The 25,962-nt window shown below is 38.7% G+C and overlaps 3 protein-coding genes across 4 annotated transcripts in view; all 3 read right to left on the bottom strand.

The window, feature by feature from the left end:
* Positions 1-1,887: 1,887 nt before the first annotated feature.
* Positions 1,888-10,516, bottom strand: ube2wb (ubiquitin conjugating enzyme E2 Wb). Its single transcript, XM_080865609.1, has 6 exons — positions 10,459-10,516; positions 9,563-9,654; positions 6,600-6,702; positions 2,980-3,135; positions 2,816-2,891; positions 1,888-2,696 (listed from the first exon to the last, which is right to left on the bottom strand). The coding sequence occupies exons 1-6, from the start codon at positions 10,471-10,473 to the stop codon at positions 2,683-2,685; spliced, it is 456 nt and encodes a 151-aa protein (XP_080721735.1). The 5' UTR covers positions 10,474-10,516; the 3' UTR covers positions 1,888-2,682.
* A 765-nt stretch (positions 10,517-11,281) lies between these two features.
* eloca (elongin C paralog a) lies at positions 11,282-16,167 on the bottom strand. Of its 2 annotated transcripts, none has more exons than XM_080865721.1 (4): positions 16,068-16,167; positions 15,557-15,583; positions 15,271-15,414; positions 11,282-12,401 (listed from the first exon to the last, which is right to left on the bottom strand). In XM_080865721.1, exons 2-4 carry the CDS (start codon positions 15,558-15,560, stop codon positions 12,211-12,213), a joined length of 339 nt encoding a protein of 112 aa, XP_080721847.1. In that variant the 5' UTR covers positions 15,561-15,583; positions 16,068-16,167; the 3' UTR covers positions 11,282-12,210. The 2 variants fall into 2 exon arrangements, with proteins under 2 accessions (XP_080721847.1, XP_080721846.1); XM_080865720.1 differs by having other exon boundaries at positions 16,058-16,159.
* Positions 16,168-22,176: 6,009 nt separating this feature from the next.
* The window catches only part of jph1a (junctophilin 1a), a 35,021-nt gene continuing 31,235 nt past the window's right edge, over positions 22,177-25,962 (bottom strand). The window contains exons 6-7 of the mRNA XM_080865816.1: positions 25,304-25,400; positions 22,177-25,134 (exon numbers count right to left, since the gene is read on the bottom strand). Of these exons, the coding sequence (XP_080721942.1) occupies positions 25,320-25,400 (81 nt within the window). The 3' untranslated portion in view covers positions 22,177-25,134; positions 25,304-25,319. The remainder of the gene's footprint in view (positions 25,135-25,303; positions 25,401-25,962) is intronic.

A 25,962-nucleotide genomic window follows, 5' to 3' on the forward strand; every position in this document is an offset into this window, starting at 1 on the left:
AAAAAAAACAAAACAAAAAACAAAACAAGCTTCAAATGAAAGCTCCATTGCTTTCAAAAGCGTCAGATCATCAGTTTTCCTGCCACACTACATCTTTATCTTTGCACATGTTTCACAAACCTAGTGCAATTCCACAGGCACGTCTGAGATCTGTGCCATTCACTTTTTACAGACAGATGGAATTACATGCTTCTGAAATATGCAGTTTATGTAATGTGTCACTGTCACACATTTATCTTCTTTCTCAATTTGGTCATCATCCTTCTGCCTTCAGAGCAGAACTACTCAGTCTTTTGCAAGCTATTTAAAAAGGAGAAGAAAAAAAACCCATACTGTTCAGACTGAGGTTGAATAAAAGTGAATCTTTGTTTTTATTATCGATTATGAAAATGAACAGGCACCTATTACATGGAGCTTGCACATCCCAGAACAAAATTTCAAATATAAATAACACACCCTTATTAGTGTTGACCACTCACAACAACTTGCAAGCTAAGAGTTCAAACCACATTTAAAAAAAAAAAAAAAGTAACCTAAGGGGGAAAAACAAAACAAAAAAAGAACAGCCAAACCCTGTAACATAACCACAAGCATGTTTAAAAAGACAAAACAAGCCTTTATTGATCCTTTAGGCGTCTCTGTGCACTGATGCTGCTGTGACTACATTTACACAATCAGTGTTTCAGTCAGTCTTATTCTCGAAGCAGTGATAGCAGATACGACCTTATACAATGAAACTAATAAAAAAAAAAAAAATTGGTTAAATAGATGTCCTTAAATTATCAATATAGTTTTTTGTTTTTAAATCTTCAGATAGCCGTGTGCTGTGGTAATCTCCTCTACAGAATAGAGCATCATCACATTCACGCATGTTCATTCAAGAAACTCAGCTAGACCCTGGAAAAGGGAAAAAAGAAAGAAAGAAAGAAAAAAAAAAGTAGTAGATACAAACAACTCAAGATGGAAAAAATTCAAGTATCTCTGACTGGATGGCGATAAACATGTCTTTAGGAATGGAGTGATTACACTTTGAAATGAGCACAGCCTCTGGAGGTGAGCACTGTTAGCATCCATCCTATAAACCGTGACCTCAGTTATGGAACGACTAAAAGTTGCCACAATGTTAGATGCCAATAAGAAAAAGTAGGGTTTGAAACTGCATGCACCCCTACTGTAAAACTACCTTCTTTTTTTTTTTTTTCCTTTTTTCCAAAACCAGCTTTACATGTTTGTTGCTGACCGTACACAACCTAATTGGCAAAAGATGCAAAGTTCCAATGAAATAAAGCACTCCTATCATCATTCTGCTATAAAGTTAATGCATCCTTTGCCAAGTTCTTGCACATCATCTAACAATTTAAAGACGCATGTATGTACAGAATAGTTTCAGACATGTTACAAGTTTACAACATAACAGTCTCTTTTGGTGAAAATATAGTTAAATTCAAAATCTCTGATAGGTGTCTTTTTAGAGGCGATCTCTTTATTGAAAAAGTACCTGAGCCAAAACTCTGACCAGGGGGAAGAGAGAGAGAGAAGGAAAAAAAAAAAAGTATTGTCTTCATACATTCTAGAAAGACTTTGTCATTCTAGAGATAAAAATGAAGATTTAAATAACAAAAAAAAAATAAAAAAAATTCAAAAACATACTGACCCGTCAAAAGCACCCCCTTTTCAAAGTATCAACTAGTTGGGAAAACAAAATGCCAAAAAAACAAACAAACAAAAAATTCAAACATTTCAGAAGATTAAAGCATGAAATAATAATAAAAATATATATCATACAAATACAAATGGATCATGCGATGACATTCTTTGAATGGAAGAGAGGCTGATGCACGTCTTAAAAGGCTGGACCAGAAAAGTTCAGCCCAGCTTTATGAGGAGACAAACGCCGAGGTCACTGGATGACTCCTGGATCTACCGTCACGCCTGTGCTATTCCCGTGTGTACCAAATTTCAGTCCGATGGTAGGAAGAACTGCAACCAGGTCTTAAGAGTTGGAAGATGAAGAAGAGCGCGTGTGCTGTCGATACAGTGGTTAAAAAACTAAAACCCTTGAACCTGATAAGCATCGAGGACTGCTTACAGTACACCTGCAAGCTGGGAATAACGTAATAGTGCCTTTTTAAACTAGATACCATCACAGTGCATGTAGTACTACTACTAATAATAATAAAAACAGATGAAGCATTTTCTTGGGGTTTTGATGGTCAAATCCCTTCCAGAAGACTGTTAGATTTAGATCTCTCTTTGTAGGCCCCAGCATGCATCCACCGGTTATTATTGCACAACACAAGGACCTTAAAATGCAGCCACACACAAACAAAAAAAGTAACAATAATAATCTTAAAAGAGGAATTATAAGTATCAGTACAAGTCTGCCTTACTTGCTCGCTGCATTGTGACCTTTTTGCCCTCCCCCCAAAAAACGGAAAAAAAACAAAAAACAAAAACAAAACAAAAACACACACAAAAAAGGAAGAAGTTCCATCTTGGGTGCAGCTAAACGTTCCGTTATTTTCTATTTTACAACAGACTAAAACATGCAGCCAAGAGCCTCCAGCGCATGGTGTCCATTGTTCCAGTCAAAGGTCAGAGTTCAAAGACTGAATGATTAAAAAGTGCTTTACGTAGGTCAGTAGGACTTCTCTCTTCTACCATTAATACAAAGTTTGTACATTAGCATGTATCATCTGTGAAGGCAAACAAGACAGCATGAAGATTAGAATTACAACAGGAAACAGACAAAAAAAAGTTTCACGTTCAGGAAGTGCTGAAAACAAATAAGACCTTTTTCTTTTTTTAAACTCACCGTGATACCACCATTTTGTTTTCTTTGGGTTTTTGTTACATGTTCTTACATAAAATGAGTTATCGGGCGGTCGTCTCTGCAGAAAACAAAAAGCAGCAATTAGATTTAACATTTAACACGTGCCCACAAACCGCTACCGCCCACACCGGGTGTCGCACACTTACCTTTTCTTTGCAGCTTGACAACATGCTGATAATGCTAAGACAAACTGATTGCACCGAGAGCGCTGGCGACCAGTCTTCCGTTAGGATAGATAGACAGATGTGACCGTTGCTATACACATGCGGGTGGACAGGTATATTCTCTCCTGTGAACATTACCTGCACAATGAAAGCAAAGCAGACCACATCAACGCAACTGAATATGTACAAATAAAAATCCCACGAGGCTGGCGAGCTTTAAGATCCTAAAGAAAGAAGACGCATAAAAAACAACTTTGGGGTGGTTGGGGGTTACGTGTGTGGTCAAAGAGCCAGCTCGGGGATGAACTTTGGAGAAAGCTAAAACATTCATTCCCGTCAATTAATGACAGCAAAATAATTAGACTTGCTGCAGGGTTAACCCACTACTGCAGGGATAGCAAACTCATTTTACTTTGTGGGCCACATGTAGCGAGCTGGACCAGTGAAGCTCTCCCATTCTTTATTGCTGATTTAGTGACCGTTTTACATAGTGGATATTTTGTATACCTTGTACAGCACTTTGGTCAACAGACGTTGTTTAAAATGTGCTATATAAATACACCGATTTGACTTCTGTCGATGTAAAGATGCTTAATTATGGATTTAATCTCAGATATTTTAATGGAAGAAAAACCAAAACCTTGTCGTTTACGTCCACAAAGCTGATTCTGTTCATCTGGATGTCCAGTTTTCAGTGGGAGAAACGTTTTTTCACTTATCCAAGTGACTTCTTAAAAAGTAATGAGATGTTTCCCCCACTGAAAACACAATGTCCAGATAAACAGCATCAGCTTTCTGGGATTTCCTTACTTGGATAATAGAGCACAGGGGAAGTCGTAAAGTGTAAGTGTAAACACAGTTAGTCCAAAACTTATGCCTTCTTTCACATCTTACTAAACTGTCCAGTTGGTCGGACTGAAGGCTTTGTCGGGCTGATTCTGGCCCCCAGGCCTTATGATTGACACCACTGCTCTACAGGGATATGAGGCTCTCGGATTAGGACAGAGGGGCCGGGACACGGTGGGAGAGAGAGGAAAAGCGAACAGCGTAGGGAGAGCTAGAGAGGAGATACAGCATGTTTTATAAAAAAGTAGACACGTTCTATAAAAAGCACTGGGCTACATTTGACTTTGAAAAAGGCACAAGAGTGAGGGCCAAGCAGGAAGATATGGGAAGTGTGAGAAGCAAAAAGCTAGAGTCAGAAGTGCTAAAGCAGAGAGAAGGGGGAGCGGGTAAAAAGGGTAATGAAGGGTTGAGTCAGTCTGGCACCAGACCGGGCCTCACGGGAGAGTGCAGGCTCCACATCATGAGGGGGAGGGAGGTGACTGATATGACTAGAAAGCACAGCTAGCTTTATAGTCTAAAGATCAAGACCAAAAAAAAAAAAAAAAAAAAAAAAAAAAAAAAATCTCTTAAAATATTTACTCAAACCTCCAAATCACACCAAGCCAACAGCGTCTTTAGGTAACCTAAATCTTCTATTTCACTAAGATATCTAGTCTCGGGTCCATGCTGTGCCTTGTTCTAGTGCTGAATCTGTGCTCACCACAAGTTTCAATATTTCTAACTTTAGAAAAAGAAAAACAGAAGTAGCCTCTGTTTTGTTTCATAAGGTGGGCCTCTAATTTGCATGCGCACAACTGCTCAGAAATCAGAATCACCCCAAAAAAACAAAAAAAAAAATAAAAATTGAAAGCTTTTTATTAAACTCTCAATCATTTTTACCACAACTGAACATTTCTGTGAAGAAGCAGCAACTTTTCAGCACTTTTCAGTGTCTGGAACATCAGCCTTTGTGGGTTCAAGTTCAATGAGGAAAAAACACACAGAGGAAATTTCATACTAGTGTGCGTACCATTCTGTCAGCAAAGTGTCTCTAACCAGAACAGGAAAAAAAAGGTATGCAGCTCCAGTGAACACAATACCCATCTCAATGTGACAGTGAAGAGGTGATTTTAATGACACTAGGCAGAGCTTCAATGGAAAAGGCCAAATCTGAGACTAACCAATAAAAGAAAGCCAAGACTGCTAAACGCTGCATGCATTTGACTGAGAAAGGCTGGAAAATGGTGGTAAGATCAAACAATTCCACCTTTAAAGTGTTTCCAACAAAAATTGAGATGGTTCGTTTTGTAGTGGGTAAAGGAAAAGATTTATATAAGATTAAAAACGAGATGTCGAATAAAGAAGGGTGACCCTCTATTTGGAAATGCCATGCTGTAATCTGCTGGAAGCGGCATGACTGGACCGCACGCAGGACAGTGATCTAAAGAACAGCTCCGAAGTACACAAGAACTCTTTATAGAACTGGTCAGCTCGGGGTCTGTCTTTAATGGAGACGTTACTGCAGTCACCAGATCTCAACCATACCCATTAGATTACCTCAACAAATTTGAAACAACGATGTCTGCAACGGTTCTTTGACGAAAGCAAAGTCTGAAGGCCAAAAAACAGATGTGACATTTTAGGTCGAGCCCAAAGTTTTCCAATTCTGTCTTATTTAAAGCTGAAGTTATTATTGGAGACTGATTCTAATCTTAAAAATTTTGTAAGCATTAAAAATAAAATAAAAAATTCTAGAGAATACTCTGATTCCACATTTCAATCTAATGATGATTAGTTTTAATTGCAAAGCTTCTATTTTCCCCATGTGAATGACACAGAATGTTCAAATGACTGGTGGAGTGATGTGCAGAGCTTGGATGGCTAAAACATGTCAAAAAATGAGTAAATGAAAAAATAAAAAGCCCTTATACAATTGTAACAATCTAAACTGTAAGATTACACAACACTGTTTAAAATTTGACATCTTTGTTTTAGAAGATGCTGCACAGGGTTAAAGTTCTGGTAGGAAATCTGGAGTTTCTCCTGTGCGCATGTAGCTGTGAAAAGGCTCAACAGAAACTGAAGCTGTTATGCAAAAATTGTCAAGTGATTTTGATCAGACTTTGTTTTCTTTTCCACGACAATAATAGGATATAAGGTGAAAGAGAAGTTCCTCCGAGGCCCCAGGAGAGGACTTCAACAGTGGATAAATCTGATAGTGTGTCCTTCCTATTTGAGAGGGTAACAGCTAAGTAGCTCAATTTATCTAATTTTCTCTACCTATTTTTAGACGGGCAGGCTCCTAATCAGTGAAACAAGACTGTTGAGTCAAACTAATCCCATCAAACATGGCTTCAGTGAGACTTCTGCACTGCTGTCTCTCAGTGATTCCAAGCCAAGATTCATTGCACTAATGACCATAGAGCCAAGATGTTTCATGAGATTACAGCAGGTATCTAGCCGATGAATATAAAAGACTGTTTCTACAGCTCTTCAGTTTTTGAGTTTATTTCAATCGGAACACCACTGTGGACCATGAACTCAGGAATATCAATCTTTGATATCAAGCTAGGAATGGATGTGGGACATTCGATCAGAGTAGCAAACGGTATCCTTTGTTCATCTGCATCTCCTGCACCCACAGTGCAGACAAAACAGATCCATAAGACAAGATGGTTAATAAAGTGAACTTATAGATAGCTTCAGACAAAGTGCTTTAAAATGTTTAACATTTACCCACACACCTACGCACAAACAATAATGACTGCTGAGCTTACCTGAGGTGAATCAAAAGGATATCGACTACTAAATTTGAAAAGCAGCTGAAATTTCTCTCCTTCATACAGTGTGCCAGGTGCTCCCTCCATATCTACAATCCACCTAAAAAATTAAAAAATAAAAGCACAATATTAAAGTATGTCAAACAAAAAAAAAAAAATTACATAAAATAACACAGATCACCTTGAGATAATCAGGGTCTAGTAGTCTCTGACTACAAATCAGAGTGATGTAAATATGAAAAAAGGCCATTTTCTTTTAAATTTATGGAGTTGGTGGAGGGAGATCCATTAAATTTCAACATTAACTCTCTTAAATTACAACTTACAATAACGTAAAAGTTAAAATTTCATTAACTTGCACAAAAAAACAAAACACATTTTTAGAGATTTACACAAATCAGAGGAAAGAGGAAACCACAAGGAACCACAAAGCCCTGCGAGGTTGCCCACAATTTGCATGGAGGAAATGAGCAAATTTACCCTCGATTCACCATATTAGCAGAAGAACCTGCGCCTTTAAGGGACCCTGGGCCTATACAGATAAAAACAGCACAGTTTGAATGAGGTGCACCAATTACTTTTGCGACCCTCACACACCCTGTGTGTAAATCCAAATTGCAAGAATCAGTTGATTTGTGGTTTTGGGGGATTGGAGTAAAGATCTTGCAAATTTTTGACAGGATAAACTACTCAGGCTTTTTCCTTTTTCCTCATACGTAGTGTACTTGACAGTGAACATAAACCTTCAGTGCTTTGGGAGAAAATGGCATTTCTATAAAAGCAAAATTTGGTTTATGAGTGATAATGTGCTCTGTGTTCAATCTTACAATTCTGGAGTAGGTGGGAAACAATGACAGCTTCGACATTATTTCTGTTAATAATGTGCCGTTTTATAATTTGGCAGCAGATTAGCTAGAGACAAGTACAGAACCACATGTAATTATCATTAAAAAAATAATAATAAATCATACACAATGTGAGCTGCCGGTTCTCCAGTAAGTGTGTGTAATCAAAAGCTTTCAGTCTGACTCATTTCAGTGACATTCAATATTCATCTGGGTTATGACAGTGCTTTAGTAATAATGTGATATTCTATTGATCTACTGGACAAAATCTATTTTCGCTTCGGTGGCCAGGCTACAGAACTCTGCTGACTGAGCTGCTAGCAATTCAATCCTGCTCAGATGATTGCAAATACAGAGCCTTGTGCCTCTGGGATGAAAGACAGCCTACCTGCACCGCACACTCTTTACACACACACACACACACACACACACACACACACACACACACACACACACACACACACACACACACACACACCTCAAGACTGCTGAATGTAGCTTCACTGGTGGCAAAAACAAATTGAGTGCAGAACAGTTGTGGGGCTCATAGTAGAATCCTTAGAAGAAAAAAGCATCACAATCTCTGCCCTATTTTTTCCCATGCAAGCAGTGCAGACAGGACACCAGAGTCTTGTGGCTGTTATCCAGGTTTATAGCCTCATGCCTCATTCAAATCTAGACTGGCACACATGATCATTTAAACCTACATATAAAGTCTGTTCTCCTTAAAACGTTGCCCTTGGAAAGGGTCAGTCACAGTGTCTAAACGAAGCTCCACTTTTCCTTCAAGAAGTTCAGAGCGAGGCCTGATTGTGCTACCAACTCATGCCGAAAACAGTCAGGGACTTCAAGGACATCACGCTAAATGTGCTCAAATTCCCTATAGCCTGGTGATTATATGATCCAGTCAACAAAAATAACACTGAGACATTTAGTGAAAGTGTAGGGACAAGGACAAATGAGTACACCTGAGAGGCCCAACAGTGCCTTTAAGCAGCAGTTTCCCTGTTTACATTAAGTGACTCATTACACCATCAAGCTAACCAATATAGCACCAGCACACAATACACTTAAAAAACAAAACAAAACCATTGACTCTCAGTGTTGCTCGTTACAGTACAAAGTGTACTATATAAACAAAAGGTGCAAAGCTGAAAACACACTGACCCTTTATTGCGGTAACATACCAGCTTGTGTGCTTCTATGCCAAGCACAACAAGAGTATGTCATACTCCAGTCAGGATAATAAAGACATTTCATGACCACAGTCAATCGTGACAACAGAAAGTAGCATAAAGACACCTTGTGACATCAGAGCAGAGCGTTTAAAAAAAAAAAAAAAAAAGACACACCTACACATGCCTTGTCAGAGAAATTATATACAAGGATCACAAGCCAGCAGGACTGGTTAGGAGACTTGGCAGTCATGCAAGGCATTTGTTAGACCAGGTGACTGTTATCTAATGAGGAAGATGCCACCATAACTGACCAGTGACAAACACTCCAATGTGCACCCTCTCTTTCAGACGGCATTGGAGGCCAGAAACCATGCCACACAACTCGAAAAGTTAGTAACTTAACAAGTCCATGCTTCAGCTTAGAAACTAGTCTCAAATCCATTTAAAGACTACAATTCAAGTCATATTTCCTGGCAACAGTAGTCATGGGGTTTAAGGGGATACATCACGACAACCAGACAGAAAGGTCAGCCAAGCAACCTCTGTTTCTAGCCCAACTCCTGCATGCCAGCCATTAAATATTTTATAAGGATGAATAGTGACACTGTGCATTAGAGACACTCTACGAAGGGCCTGTGGCTGCCAGTTGCTGGAATGACCCCAATTCCTCACCACTACACACTGCTGAGGCTGTGGTGTCTCACCTCCAGCCGCAGCTACCTGTATGGCATGCGGCATGCTTGCCACGCTACCCGTTTAAAGGAATGAAACCTGGCATTTCACAAAGCCACATGGTATTTGAGCAAACACGATAGGCATATCGGTGATAAAAACCCAGAAGTGCTGCCACTCTGAAACAAATGAGTCACAAGAAATTAAAAAAAAAAAAAGAGAGAGAGAGAGAGAGAGAGAGAGAGAGAGAGAGAGAAGGACTTACTGTGTAATGGTGTTCTGTACACTTTTTTCATTGAGCGTCATTCCTGGGGGTGGATCGTTTTGCAAGGCTAATAATTCCTTTTGTAGCCTTTTCTGTGGGAGAAAACATGATTGGGTTTATACCCCCCAAAAAATAAATAAATAAAAAGTTGAAATACTGGATCAAGTCAAGTAAAATCAAACAGAGTAGTGGCTGAGAAATTTAGCACATGTGTTCATCAATTTTATTAAGAGGCCCATACCCGGAAAAACACTGATACATCAATGATATTCCAATGAGGGGTTACCGTTTATTATGTTTATTAGTAGTTAAACGTGACCCAAACAAAACGATTTCAAAGAGGCAAGTGTTTAAAAAAAATGTATGAAATTTGCTTTACGGGTTTGATTTATTTAGACGTTAACAGCCAGTCAACTGAACAACGCAGTTTCTGTGAAAGTGATGCACCTGTTCAGCTGTTCAGGAGGAAACTGCAACTGTTCGATCTGCGCACCGTCTGCTTAGCTCACTGTGGTGAGAGCCCGGCCACTTAACCGCCAACATTTACGGGAAACATCGGAAATTTTTCCACCTCATATCCTTGAATTATCACGCCTTTCTGAGAAGAACCTACACACGGGCCAAGTCATCGACATACAGTTCCAGGAAGCTAGCTTCTACTAGCCTTGACTTGCTGTGGATGATGATGATGATGGGCTAGTTGTATTGCTAGCAAAGAGCAGCCGCTAAACCTGAACAGTTGAGGATAAATGTCATCGATTTTACAGTAACGTCACCACCACTTTGGGCAAATACGCGTAGGTAAATGAAGTGGTCGATAAAGTGCCAGGAAAAAAATAGTCGGGAGGTCCGGTAAAAATCACAAAATAAGCGATCGCTGTCAATTGTGTTCTTACCTGCATCGACGCCATGATGGAAACCCCCCCTCCTCCTGCCTCAGCGCAGAGTGTAGAAACGTACGTCAGGCGGTCACGTGATTTAAGTTGTTTTGACAGCAGAAAACAAATCCACACGAACGTGTGTGTGCGCGCCACCGTCACCGCCAAGATGTCCGTAACATTTAGCAGATTTATCACAGCATTTCACCAGCGATAAAGACAACATAATATTTTTAAATATTCTTTAAATATGGGGGACTTCGGGCACCTCCAGTGACCTTTGCTAAAGGATGTATTTTAGTTATTAAAAGACAGAAACTTCCTACCTTTGAGGTATAACATGATCAGACGCTCGGGTGGAGTAACCGTGCCTAAAAATGAGAATAACATTGGTTTCTAAAAACCTCTAAGTGTGAGAGTAATGACTCATCATGACAAAATGCTTCAAAGAACAGACTTCCTGTGATCATCAGAGTATTTAATTACATTTTTCGTTTTCCTGATGATGATTATCATTATTTGAGCTGCTTTAGCTCGTTATGTTATCTTACTGTCATTTTTTTTTTAGGTGTCAGTGGCTTAAGCACAGGAAGCATATTCATTTATCTGTGTAAGCAAAATTTTTGAACATTTCATCCACTTGAACTGCAATTTGATCTAACCTCCTAATGTTTCCTACAGAGAAAATGTCTCTTGGTAGCCAGAGTTGCATCAGATGTGATATAAGCTCTCGCCTCACCATGGGAATTAATAGTTGGGTGTATCACATGGCATGGCTGGTAAGCACTCCATATAGGCACCAGTCAAATGTATGGACACAGGCAACGTAAATTTCTGAAACTTGAATGTGCAAGGCAATGTTTATTCAGAATAATAAGATCACATCTATCAGCTTTACATTTTTATGTAGTTTAAGTGATCACTGACTGTTTTATGAACACGGAAATTTCTTCTATAACATGCAACACAAAGCCCTTATGTCATACCACTTTATGGGACTTTAAGGAGTCTGTACCAATTGTTTTATCCTAGAGTCATAAATTCACTTCTTGATGAATCAGTGTCACGCTGGAGCAGTACGAGCACACAGTGAGTCCTTTCAGTTATTTGATAAGTATGTTAAGAGTGTTTAAACCACAGCAGTTACTGCAGTTCTCCTACGATAGTGTAAAAAAAAAAAAAAAAAAAAAGCAGTATTTTCAGATTCAATACACATTTTTATTTCAGCATTGCCATGCTAATTAAATTAGACATCTGAGGTTCATTCATTTTCCAAACATCCTTATCTGATCCGTATAAAGACTAAACCCTTTTAGTAGATCTCCAACTACTGATGTGAAAAAGCAAAACAAAACACTGAATTATCTGTTTTAGTGTATACAACATCCCCACTGTTGCCTTTATCTCAAATATCTTTTTTTTAAACTTCAAAAAAGAATAAAAATAGGAAGCATATTCATTGTGGAGATGGTACTTCATTTCATGAGGCACAAGGTACCAAAGACTGGAAACAAAGTGCTCACCAAATACGTCTTTATTAAGATGGTGTGGTGAGGAGAGATTTCTGGGGGGGCACATTTGTCACATTCTGCTATATCCATTTAACATGTTAAAATGTCATCTTTTAATACTAATGAAACAACAGCAAACCACAGAAAAAGGATTATTTTTCATATGAAGTGAATAGCAAAACAAGTTAAATACTCAAAAAAAGAAGAAAAAAAAACAACTAAAAATGTTTTAAGCTTTCTTTCCATTATCTTTGCAACTTTAGCAATCCAAAAAGTTAGCAGCCATGAGTAGTTCCAGTGCGATCTCCGGCGCGATGGGGAATTCGGGTATTTCTGTGGAGCTGTTGGTGTAACGGACCTTGTAGGTGAAATACATGCAGACCTTGGAGAGGACATGAGATGGAATCTCTCTGAAATTCACTTCGTTGGTTTCATTCTCAGCAAATTGTCCTGCAGATAGACAATATCATGTTCATACATTAAAAGAACATATACAGGGATTTCCTCAATGATGTAAGCTTAATTTATAGGGCTGTGTTGAATTTCTGCCATTGCTCTGCCATCGTGAGCAAAACTCTTAATATTGGTCATGGATTTGATGAATCTGGAACTAAACAGTTACTTTTACAGAAACTGTGAAAGGAGAAACAATATCGGAGCCAACTGAATCTATAAACATATTGCTAGACTTATGAAAAAAAGAAAAACAGCATGTCTTTGCACTGATGCTACTGGAATAGCATAATGAACAAGCTAGATACAATTACTGAGGTATTATCCTGCTAATGTGTTTACACCGGATACTGCTACCAAACAGCCCTATCACAGTGGTTCATGTCTATGCCACTGTAGTTACTTTTCTGTTAAGGTGCACATCAGCCTACAGTGTCAAGTAAAGAGCTTCAACATAAATTTAAGTCTTGCACTGAGCATAACACCTAAAAACACCTTATTAACCAAAAAAGTATTCTGAAAGCTTTCCAGTGTGCTGGCCCAAGTAGTAGTAGTAGTAGTAGTAGTAGTAGTAATAATAATAATAATAATAATAATAATAATAATAATATTACTACATTTTATTTGAAAGCGCCTTTTAAAACACTCAAGGTCACTGTACACAGTAGAATAAAAAGCAACATAAAAGCAAGTAGTTTACACAATCATAAAAGCACAAGACATAAATAAATTTAAAATAGCAGAGTGGAGAGGTTATGTGGGTTAAGCTATTTTGAACAAGTGAGTTTTAAGTTGGGACTTAAAGAGAGAGAAGGAAGAGATATTTCTTAAATCAGGAGGTAGGGAATAGGGCTGGGCGATATGACCTAAAATCCATATCGCAGTATAATTTGAACCATGTGCGGTAACGATATATACTGCGATATATTCTTTTTTTTTTCTGTATAACGTATTTTCCACCCTAAAAATCCTTTAATTTTCTCAAAAATCGAGAGTGCGCCTTATGTATGAATTCTGGTTGTGTTTACTGACCTCGAACCGATTTTATGTAATACACAGCGTGCAGAAATCTGTCAAAAAATGCTTTAGTACAACTTTGGTAAGCTACGAAGCCACACTGCTTGATGGACTGTCAGAGCATTAGGTCTGCTGTAGTCAGGAGCCTTGCAGATTATCTGGGTCCAAATCTCCGTCCGCTTCAGATCCCAAAGTCAAACGAACACTGAGAGTTAAAAACTGTCAAAATTCATTCATCTTCAATAAAATGATCAGCGTTGCTGCTTTACCAGGTGCAACAATTAAGTTTAACATCCAGGCATCAATAAAAACAGAATTTATTTAAATTTAATGGAGCTAGAAGTTAGCAGGAAGTTAGCTCACTAGTTTCCACCTAAACATGTTCTGACTGAGAGATTTTTGAATATAATGTTATATAATGTTGTGCTACGTGATCGCTAGCGACACAGCTATGTTAGCATAACATTAGCACAGTGAAACTGGAGGATGAACACCAACTTTTTTCCACTCGATGAAAGTTAACGTGAGGGATTCTGGTGGTTAGGGACACATGCAATCGCAAGGCAGGATGCTATACACGGGCCAAACTTCAGTCAGGAGAACAACTCAGATAATTCATCCACAATACGAGGTTAGTTATTAATATACTGCAACAACATGGGAATAAAACAGCTGCCAGAGAATTCAACATTAATGAATCAATGGTATGGAAGTGGTGGAAGCTCAGTTTTTGGCTTTCCCCATATTTCAAAAGTGCTTCATCTCTTTGCGATTACTGTCGCCCGGCATAATTTGCAGATGATAATGGTTGTAGCCGCTGCAATGCTTTTGACCAAAAGAGGCGCATGTTGACATCATCAACATGCACTATTGCGGTAGAGCGGTATAGTCAAAATCTCTATCGTTGGCCAAATTTATATCGTTTCTATCGTATATCGTTTATATTGCCCACCCCTAGATGGAGCCAATAAACAGAATTCTGCATGATGATCAGAGCAGGATAGGTAATCAAGTAAAGTTGGGCAAAAATATTTACAAGTTAATTGGAAAACAGACCATATAATGGATATTGATAACAATAATTAATTTTAAAAAGCATTAAACTGTCCAATTAATTGTAATTATATGCACCTACAAAGATATTTTTGATCAGGGATAAATGAGGCAATGAATAATGGCATTTGCACCAATGAAATCCTATTAATAGTATTGCTAACAAAGGGGGAGCACAGTGCCATCAACTGGAGAAACAGAATTAACCTGACTGAAAGCAATAACACCATCTTCTACAAGCACCACTATGCACATCTTATACAGAACCTCACACACCCTCTAACAAAATTAGTCAAATAATAGTTCACATGATGATCATGTGGTTGAGGTACTACAATGGGATTTCTATATGTGGGGTTTTTTTTAATTGCAAAAAGATTTTTTTTTAAAAAGCCTCCAGTAAAAACAGCAGCAAAACAAACGTTATGTTCTTCAGTGTTTAAATACATTTGGTTCCAAATTCCAAATAACTACTCACACTGGATTAAAGTGGACAGCAATCCAATTGGGGCTGCGCTACAGGTTAGCATTGGTCAGAGACTAACTCAAAACACTAAGAAAACACCTCAAAATTCACACACAAAATTTTTTTTAGTTTCGTTTTTTTTAAGCAGATTGGCAGAAACAAGCTACCACTGGGAAAAAAAAAACCTGGCATGACCTTCAAAGTGCAACAAAATTACTGGAGAGCATGACCAATGAATGTATGTGTGTATGATAACATTAGATTACAAATCATTCAAGTTAAAAAGTTAAATTTGCTCCTTTATAACAATGTCATTGTCTGAATTCTCACCTGGCCCGCTTAACATGGCTTTGATAGTCCCAGATGTCAAGGCATGTTCTCGTTTCACAATGAACTCGTGGCCATCTGACGAGATCAGCTTCACATACATGGCATCTGGCCCTTCGCAGCCACCATAGGTTCTCTCTTCACCATCTGTGAAGTAACAGAGATGACAACCAACAATTTTAAACAGGTGTACGACAACAGCTACTGAAGAGGGACGAAGAAATGAGACCTCAGTGTGGCTACTTTAATGTGGACAAATGGGAATTGTGGATTTCTAGCCATCACTCACCCATGTTGTTCCGGGATTTCTTTAATCCTGAAAAGGAAAAACATTAAAACATCACTCTTTTTGGGGCATAACTTGCAACTCAACATTTAATCGGCTAGATTACACAACGGTTGCCACTGTGTTTGTCAAACTGCAGGTTGTTAAATGTTAACGCTGGCTATCCCGTCGAATATGATTCATCACAAACGCCGCGTAAAGTTAGGCCCGTTAAAACAAAGCTAGCTTCCTTTCAGAGATATATGAACATCTTCACCTGTAAATCCTCTTCATCCATCATATCTAAATTACACAGCAATGGCTGTGAATTTATTCCTCTATCATACGTGTAAGCAGCCGTCAGGGTTAGTCAACTCTGGCTAGCCTGCTAAAACCTTTCCAAAAAATTGATATAGCTTTTTTATTTTACCGCTTCTTCACAATGTAAAACTTAAACCACATAGTTGACTTTGACATACGGCAATACATAAAATCACGTAACGGAAAAGATACACGGATTCTTACCACTATGCACCTTATAGCGTAGAGAAGATTGTGTTTCAGCTAACGTTAGCTAACAGGATGTTGAAACCCGGAACCAGTATGGGCGAACACACGTCCGCAGTAAATTTCTTCCGCAGAGTCGAAAAAGAAACCTCCCCGGCTCTTTGCCAGTTATGTGTATAAAATAAATAAATAATAATATTCATATTACTATGGCTAGAAACCTTTTCTTTTTAAAAAATAAAATATTGTCTTCTACGATCACAAAATACGTGTCAGGATAATGAGCGTTCAACTGTCCGCTATTGTATATGAGTCAGCATATCGAAATAATACATTAAGGTAAACAGATAAGGCTAAATAAGCAGAAGAAGTAAGACATTTTCTGGGTTTTTATTGTATTTTATCATTATCATTATTATTATTATTGTCATTATTATTATTATTATTATTATTATTTTATCAAGAGCTCAGATGACTAAAATTGGTTTACGGGTTAATGCCTTGTTAATCCTATAGAGAGCGCCTGTGTTCAAGCTTAACCTCTCCGACTGTTTCCACTGGGTTTGTGACGAGCGACAGCAGGTGTTGATTGGACATGACAGAGACATTTTATAGGGCCATAAATCTGGATTCAAGAAAGAAGAGGCGGGGGAGACATGTACTCTGTGCTTTTATATCTTCTGAAGTCCAGCCAGTACAAAATATTATAAGAATACAAAATATCATAAGAATATCGAATACATAAGGACAACATTACAGCAAATGGGATGTCGTACGCTCAGATTCAGACTGTGTCTTTGCCTGGACCTCTCTGCCTGGAGGTCTTCATGCAGGAAAAGTGATGACTGTTGAAATCTGAGGCTCACAAATGGACGCAGAGTTATCTGAGCTGGGACACTAAGAGTAGTATACTGAGCATGCCTGGAAACTGTACAGTTTGATGCAAGAGTGATGAAGTGTATGTTCCTTACAGATAATATTGTGGGACTGTGATATACTTTTTCCCACTTATTCTGATATCTAGGGATCCAGAGTTCACTCACCAGTGGGAGAAGGAATCTATTTTCCAAGCCAGTTATTTATAATTGGCTGTGCTGGGTTCTGCCATAGATATCAGCGAAGAGGCAACACCAAATCTGATATTTATTTTTTGTTGCAAGGATTATATGCTGTTGCTTTGTGCTCCAGAAGGTTCTATCACCTTTGTTGCCTGTTGACTTTCTTTCTCTCCCTCCCTCTCTCTCTCTCTCTCTCTCTCTCTCTCTCTTACATACACAGACACACAACCAAAAACAATCACTGACCTTCCAGTCCCCCATTACACCATTAGTGCTTATGATCAGAGAGGGCGGGTGGCGGCGGCCCCTTTGATGTCCCTCTGATACGACCCACCCGGCTGCAGCTGCTCTCGGCTCTATTTTGGGGAGGCTGCTGTGGGCCCTTACAACAGGGCTTCCTTAAACCACACAAACATGCAGAACACATGCAAACACTCGTGTCATGTGCAGTGATACCATTCATCCCTGTGACAACTGAACTCTATACAGATCACACTTTCTTGTACCCACCTCTGGTGCTATGGAAAAACTTGAGCCACCAATTATTTCTTTGTATTTTTCTAGGAAAATGAGAAACGGCTGCAGCTATTTATTGAAAAATGGAAACATACATGGAAATACAGTATATAAGGCAAAATCTGAGTTTGTGTAATTCTAACAACCTTGAAATACAGCTTTTTTCTTCAACACAGCCAACTCTGTTGAGGAAGCTTTCTTGTTATTTCTTGAAGTAGTCTTCAGGAATAGTTCTCCAGACTTTTCCTATCAAGGCATGCTTTTGTGCTTCGAATCATTTTCAAGCCATGTCAGGTTTAATTCATAACTCCAAAAGACCTGTTGGCGTTGATTTTCAGTCAAGTTCTTGTAAAATTCGGCATACCTCAGCATTTCCTCCTTGTTTTTCTTCCTTAAGAATGGCTTCTTCACAGCCAATTTTCCACTGAGGCCATTTCTTATGAAGCTTCAGTGAATAGTGGATGGATAAACTAAAGGGCCAGATGTGTCTCTCGGGTCTTTGTTGGATTTTATTCCCATTTCTTAAGAACAGTTTCCTTAGTTTTTAAGCTAATAGTGCTTTGTGAATCACCTTGTTGGTGCAAAAATACTTTATACCCTTCAAACTGTGTTACATTTGCCATTTTTAATAAAATCGACTAAAGAAATGGGAATAAGCAGTGTGTTTTTGTGAGAGACTGCTATCAACAAATTGACTAAAAATACAGTTTAAAATTGGTTCTTTGCTAAATAGTCTGTTATGTGAAACAACAATGGTTCACCCCTTGAGTTTTGTACCATTTATATTCTTGCATGATTCACAGGTCAGTGCTAAGTGGCTTAAAAAACATTCTTCTGAAAATGTTCAGGTACAAGAACTGCACTGAAAATCAGGAAAACCAGCCAATGTCCAAGAATAACCTTCAAAGCCTTCCAAACAGCCTGGGGAACCATTGCTCAAGATCACATTAAAATATTAAAAAGAAAGTCTGGCTTCTTAGAAGTTAAATATAAAGAAGTGAGGGGTGACTCAAAACTTTTGCATAGTAGTGTAAACACGGTCAAAGTTTCAAATAACAGTGTAAGTGCATGTACAATTAATCCAAATGAGGCAAAAGCACAAATGTCGGAGTGCTCTAAATGATCAGTTCATCTTTTTATTCTGCTCCGCTTGCCTTTTTTCAGACAGATCTTCAACTGAGTGGCCACACCAAAGTTGAGTATAAGATAATTAAAAATGAGTTTGAACTGTGAATAATTCAATGCTACTCTAATGAAGTCCAATAAAGAAAATATGCATATGGAAATGACAATAGTGGGCGTACTTTAAACATTTATCTGCTGATTTTTCCATCATTAATGATAAATGGCAAAAGTGGATATGGTGTTGTGGGAAGACTCTGTCTCACTTGTCTATATTTACCAGCACACACAATTTCCTCTTCTTTATACCACAGTTTTAATTCCACATCGGTTGGTCATATGTAAATACATTAGGACCATTTTAGGAGCAGTACAATGGCCTTGGTAGAGAAGCCCTGAATGAAACCAGGTCAGCATTATAGTCATGATAGGGAAAGATGGGGGATGAATGTCTTTGGGCAATTCTTCTTCAGTGAAAAGAAGGGGAGTCTTGTCACAGTGAATCTGAGTGTACTGTTCCTTTAGCCTGCAGCCAGCCACAGCGCCCTGCACTTCTCATGTTGGTCTTAATCCCATGAAGCTCAGCATCAGCAGCCCATGACATGGTTCAAAACAGAAGCATCTCAATATCAATTTATGCTAATTGTTTAAAAAGTCTTAAAATCCATGAAATAAAAATTGTATATGAACTTTTTATATAAAAGGATTTGTTTCTATTTCTTCCACAATAACTGTGTTTGTGTAATTTGATTTACCAGAAAATTAGTGAGAATGTAAAGTATCATATGTGGCAAAGTGCCGCTTTTGATATCCTGTCTTTGTTTACCTTGTACGGTGGTGGGGTCCTCTTATGTGCTCCTTTGATAAATAGTTGAGCAGGTAGAGCTGTTGATCAAACAAATGGGTTGAGGAGAAATAGGTGCTGACATAGTAGTATTCAGCCAAAATGCCTTTGAAAATTGCAGCTAATGGTGAAAGCAGTAGGATGAAACAATGCGCTCCGAGTCAGTGAAGCACAATTATCACGAGCCATTCATTAATGGTACACTCCTGGCAACTTATGCATCCGTTAAGACGAAGCCATTCGCAGCAAATAATGCATGAGGAAAAATAGCATCCTCCAAATCTTTGAGAAGTCTTTTCTGGCTTGCCTCAAGTTTATATATTTATTTAATGTAGTTCACGCACAATGAAAGCTTCAGCAGACAGATAAGTGGATGCGACAACCATTTACTTTGAGTAGCTTGAGGCTAATGCGTTGTGTTGAGGCTTGCTTGTTTGAACTATTATGACTCACCCTACAGACCCCTGTGATAAAACCTTCACCATGACTCACATGTCACTAAATAAACAGGACATGGAGGTCCTTGTGCTTAAATGGCATGCGTTGCTCTCTTAGGGTCCCGAAGAAGTGGCACATTGAGGCTCGACAAGTGAAAAAAGAATCTGCTGCGTGTTTAAATAATGCAGGTAATTGTTTACTTAAAAGTGACAGGTTTACAGTTTGATAACTGCTATTTGGTTCTGTTTGTGTAAATATGAGGAACAGATGAGGTGATGCTAAGCAAGGCAAGCAATGCCAAGCATGGAAAGGGGATCTGCTTAATACTGATGTCTTAGCAACACTTCTGAAAAACGCTGCCCACTGATATCTCCTCACTGCTTACTAGCATTAATCCAATTTTAGAACTGAGTTGCTTTTTGCTCTGAAGGTGGAGGCTTGGTCTCAGTTTGTTTGACCAATCGGCAGCAAATTTCAATTTGCTACCCAAGTCCTTAGTTTCTATTAAGGCTACCTGTTTAGAACATAATTATAAGCACTGTATAAATATTGTTTTAGAAAGGCTAAATATAAGGGGAAAAATGTATGTCAGGTGTCTGCTTATGTATTTTCTCTGCTCTCCCATACTGAGTCGCACACTCACCTCACGCCCACTAAACTGGGTGTAGAATCTCCACCCTGGTTCAAAATTATAGCTGTCAAAGAATTTTGTTAAATGGCCTCTATAAGAAGGTACGATATGCTTATAAGGTTTTGGTTTATATTTGTCCAACTCAGCCTGTGCAACCAAATCTTGTCCCACTTGCTCTGCCTTATTAGAATAGTAACAGAGATATTCTATACTATTACTGACAAGTTCTGCTTCACATAGGGGTTTTAGTTGCCAGGAATATATACCCTCCAGAATATTCCAGAGGGACACAGTCTGAACAGCAATACGACACCGTAAAACCATAAAATTAAAAACAAAAGAAATAATCTCCCAGTTTTGCTTTTTTCTCTTGGAGTCAGGGCAGAGACCACAGCAAGTGCAACGACATGGTGTTGCTGATTCCAGGCAGGTGCCCCTGCTGGCGTAACATGACACTAATCCAGGGCTGATCAGTGGTGGAAACAGTATAAACTGACTCGAGACAAACTGGGGCACCTGCGTGCTTCTGAACAGCTAATGTGAGACCCTGACTAAGATACTTTGATTTCGTGCCTGGTGTTTTCCCCCCTGGATCTCATTATCAGAAGGTCAACATGAGGTCACTGTTGCATGGATATAGGTAGGAGTGAACATGAGACTAGAATTTAAAACATTTTTACAAGACAAGTAGAAATCCTTGTATCCTTCCAATGAAATCTATCTGTTGATTTTATTTGGAATTACTTGTGTTGCATGTATGCTGTCCTCTATAATATACTTACCAGCCATTTCATTTGGTATCAGGTTTGATCCTGTTTTGCCTTCTTAACCACCTTAATTCTCCATGGCATAGATTCAACAAGGTGCTGGAAACATTCCTCAGAGATTCCGGTCCATATTGACATGCTTGCATCACACAGTTGCTGCTGATTGGTCAGCTGCACATGCACGATGGCCGTCTCCTGTTCCATCACATCTGAAAGGTGCTCAAATGTGGATTGACATCTGGTGACTAGTGGAGGCCATTTGAGCACAGCGAGCTCACTGTCATGTTCAAGAAAGTTTGAGATGATCTGAGCTTTGTCGGGTGTTATCCTGCTTGAAGCAGCTTTCAGAAGATGGGTACACTGTGGTCATAAAAGTAGACATGGTCAGGAGGGCAGGATGAATCTATGCTTCCATGTTGTTTTGACCCTACCATTTGAATGTCACAGCAGAAATCGAAGCTCATCAGACCAGGCAACATCTTTCCAATCTTCTACTGTACAGTTTTGGTGATCCCCTACGAAGCTTTTTTTTTTTTAGTTACTAGCCATTCTTCTCTGATCCATGGCCTCAACAAGGCCTTTTTACCCAAGGAGCAGCTGCTAAGTCGATATTTTCACATCTTTGGACCATTCTCTGTGAACCCCAGAGATGGTGCTATCCCAGTTTAGGGATAGCACTGAGTGTATACCATGATACCTGAAAGGTGAACTGAATGGTAAACGAGGATCAAAATACAAGAAGAAAGCATAATGTTGTTTAACAAGGCATAACATCTTTATTGTTATACACATAACTTCATCTCCAAAGACTTTGCACAAATCAGTGGGGTAATATGAACCTTGCGATATCAAAAGTCTCCCACAGTTTCTTTTTATTTCCTAAAATACTCAAACAAATACATCTGCTTTCCACATCCCCAATGGTACATACAGTACATCCAATTAGAAATAAAGAATTTTTTTTCCACTGTCAAACATTATCATATGTGCATTACATTACCAATTACAAACAAGTTATATTCATTGTCAAAATAGGTGTGCAAATTGTTAGAAAAATACCAACTCATACCAGATTCTGGATTGTGCTCTGTAAAAATCCTTATAAATAGTATATAATAATCTATATAAATGTCTCTAACATGCAATGTTGCAATTCAAAAAATATCCCATAAACAGACTGTTCAGGTAAACCCTCTGAAACTCCAGCCTTAACCTTTATTTGTCTACACCATAGTTTTCTTTAAATAAATGTCAGTAGTTAGTTTTTCAGTAGTTCTGTGGACGGTTTGCAAACATCAAACTGGTTGAAGCGTTCTCGAAAAGTAACGTGCTACTCATTCCTCCACCAAGGCAGAAGGATGTGATGGATACCATTTGTGTGTTTGCCAGCAACGTTATGCAATAACTACTGAGGCCAATTTTCATGAAACGTGGTGGAGAGGTGGACTATGGGCAAAGGAAGAATTTATTGAATTTTTGGTGCAGGTTGGATCACTTCCTTTAACCCTTGTGTGGTGTTCGTATTTTTGTTACACAGCCAGTGTTCATGGGTCTGGTGGACCCGCTAGAGTTTTGGCTTTCCAAATTAACACTATCAAACAATTTTATGTTAAATTACTCAACAGATGTTTACTTCATCCCAATTACAAGACATATGAACAGCAAACATGGTTAATTTTTTTCCTTTACCTTTGTTAGATCACATTTATGAATTAACGTGCTTCTCGTTTTTCTTTTATATAAAATGTTATAAATAAATCAGTTATAATCAAGTGGAGTGAGTGGAAAGACACAACACATTTACACGTGAAAAAATAATTAATTGTTTAATTTTTCTTTTGAAAAAAACTGAACACGGGTCTCACAGACCCGAACACCATACAAGGGTTAAAACTGTGAAACAGGCTGCTGGCCTTAGTGGAGGATGAGCGCTCAACTAGTTTCATAAGAGACATTATAGTAAAGTTGACCTACCAAGAAAAAAAAGGACCGCATTAAAGAAAATCTAGACATTTTAAAGCCCTTTCTGTGATGACCAGTGTTCACAAACACATCAGCTATACAATGAATAAATAATTAATCTTGGTACAGGTGACAGTAAATGTCCGCCGTATATAAATAACCACTTTGAAAATCAAAGAAACTCATGCCATACCTGCAACAAAGACTACAAGCAGCTACGATGAGGCAAGTTAAAAGCATGGTTCAGGTGATGACAACAGTCAGAGTATTTCCCACATACAACAAAGTTAAGACAAGGATGGCATTTCTTTCCCTCCCCCCCGCTTCCTCATCATTTTTGAGGTAAACAGTAGTACTGTTAAAGACTTTTGAAGGCATCTCTCTTCTCCCTGCAGCCACATTCCCCATGGCCTTGACCTGAATAAACTGTCCACAAAACTGTCTCGATCCAGTCTCATAAGCAAGCAAGCATTTCTGGGCTTACACAAGCAGCTGTGCGAGCTGCGTTTTTGCATCTTATCGGTATAGTGAAAGCAAAGAATAGTGACGAAATCCAAGCTAAATGGTCTACGCGTGTACAATGAAATAATTTTCCTTCCGATTTCATAAATAAGACATTTGTTACCCTCAGAGTGAGCGAGCTTCTAAAGTACTGCTTTCCTAATCATAATGACTGCTGTCAATTACCACTTCTCTCAAAACCAGCCTATTAAAAAGATGCGAGTCTCACAAAATAAATGGAAATAAAAAAGGATGTTCATAATGGCCATACTCGAACCTTTTGAAAGTATAAACATATTGCACTTTCAGTTACGTGGTTGTGTAACGTCAAATTACAGCTCAATTGTTGGAAATGAACAAAGGGAAAGCAAAATGTATTTATTAGTTCTGAGAAGAGAACAGATTTCTACAAGCAAATGACGGCAGGTAACCAACATTGATAGAACATCTATGAACAAAAAACTACGTTAGAACAAAAAAGAAAGAAAAACAAAGTGTTCAAAACTGTACCATGCACGGGGAGTGTTTCAAAGCAGTGTATCCTGGATCACAAAGGACGGAGCTTGAGAAAGGTGCAGTGATGTTTGGGTTAACAGAGTAAGACTGGCTAGTGACCGTGCTAGCACTGACTGCTGGCAGCGGCCATGCCCACTTTCCTCTTGCAAGAGTGGCTAGAACCCCAGAAAACTCTCCAAACACCCAAAGCGCACTCCTGCTGCGACCGTTCCCCCCTCTTCAACCCCTTCCCCCAACCCTCGAGCCGGGCTCACATCTCCCCATCAAAACGTCAGATGGCAAAATAGAAAGGCAGCTGTTTGCTCCCGTCATCTAAAAGTGCATCTCCACACTCTTCCAGCACAGTCCGTCAGCCCACTGCTATCGCTGCCAAGGCAGTGGAAGTGGGCTACAGAGACCTGTGCTTGGATCAGCACATGTGTGGGTTTCAATTACGTCTTCTTTTTTTTTTCATTTTATGTATATTTTTTTTTTAGATTGCGTATGTTTGGTTGCAATTTTTAAACATTTTCTTTATCGCACTAGACACAACATTTCACTTTAGCTTTTAGAGAAGCCAAAGGAGTGCTAATTCACGGGGCTGGCCCCTAACAAGGCCAGTGTCAGGTTGGTGTTATCGTTGCCTTCCTCTCGATTCTCTTCGGTTTCATGCTGATTCCTTTGGCCATCCCCGTGTTTCACTGGCGGCGTTTTCATGTTTCAAGGCCGACGATGCAACTGTACCAGTTGCCATGGTTCCGCTGGAACATAAGACAGTTTGTTTGTAACTTTCTGGATTTAATTGAGCCCTGTCACATTTCAGATGCACGCTGAGGCGCATCAAGGAGACGAGACATTAATTCATGCTGTGATCATTGATTTCTGTTGGAGAGCAAATATGGGATGAAACAATACAGTAAATCCGCTTACCTGAGACACAGCATCATCATGTCAGAAAATGGACAAATATAATTGCGAGGCCAATATTCAACAGCATTACCATAGCAACAAGGATTGAGTTAGGACCCTGCAAAAAATGACAAAATATATAAAAATCGTACAGTAGGGAATCAAATGTACTGTAATGAGACCTCAACGTGTAACGTGTTAGCATCCCTGTATATAAAAGATGGCGTTGCTACCATGACACCACCCACTGATTCACTGAGCCTAGAGTCTAGCATTGTGGACATTTAAGACTTTTCAAACCAAATGTCACAAGTGACATAAATGAAAAAGTTTTAAAAAATCCAGGAAAGTCTACCCTAAAGCACATCCTGATTTAGCATCTATTTTATTTTAAATGATTTACACAAGTATTAAATGAACGTCATGCTGTATTAAATAAGACTTTAAACTAGCAATTGAGCTCATCAACTCCTAGGTAAATGTTTATTCAAGTCATAAAGTCATCAACTCATGTGGGAAGAAAAACTGTCATATTGCAGTTTCCAAGTTCCAAAATTTCATCCTCTTTCGCGTTTGCAGACATCCATCTTTTATATACAGGCCATGTTTCAAAGTCAAAACATGAATTTGAATCAATAAAATACAAAGAAAAAGTGGTATTGAGGGTATCACGCTACCTT

Source organism: Rhamphochromis sp. 'chilingali' (assembly GCF_963969265.1).
Source record: "Rhamphochromis sp. 'chilingali' genome assembly, chromosome: 18".
Taxonomy (NCBI): Eukaryota; Metazoa; Chordata; class Actinopteri; order Cichliformes; family Cichlidae; genus Rhamphochromis; species Rhamphochromis sp. 'chilingali'.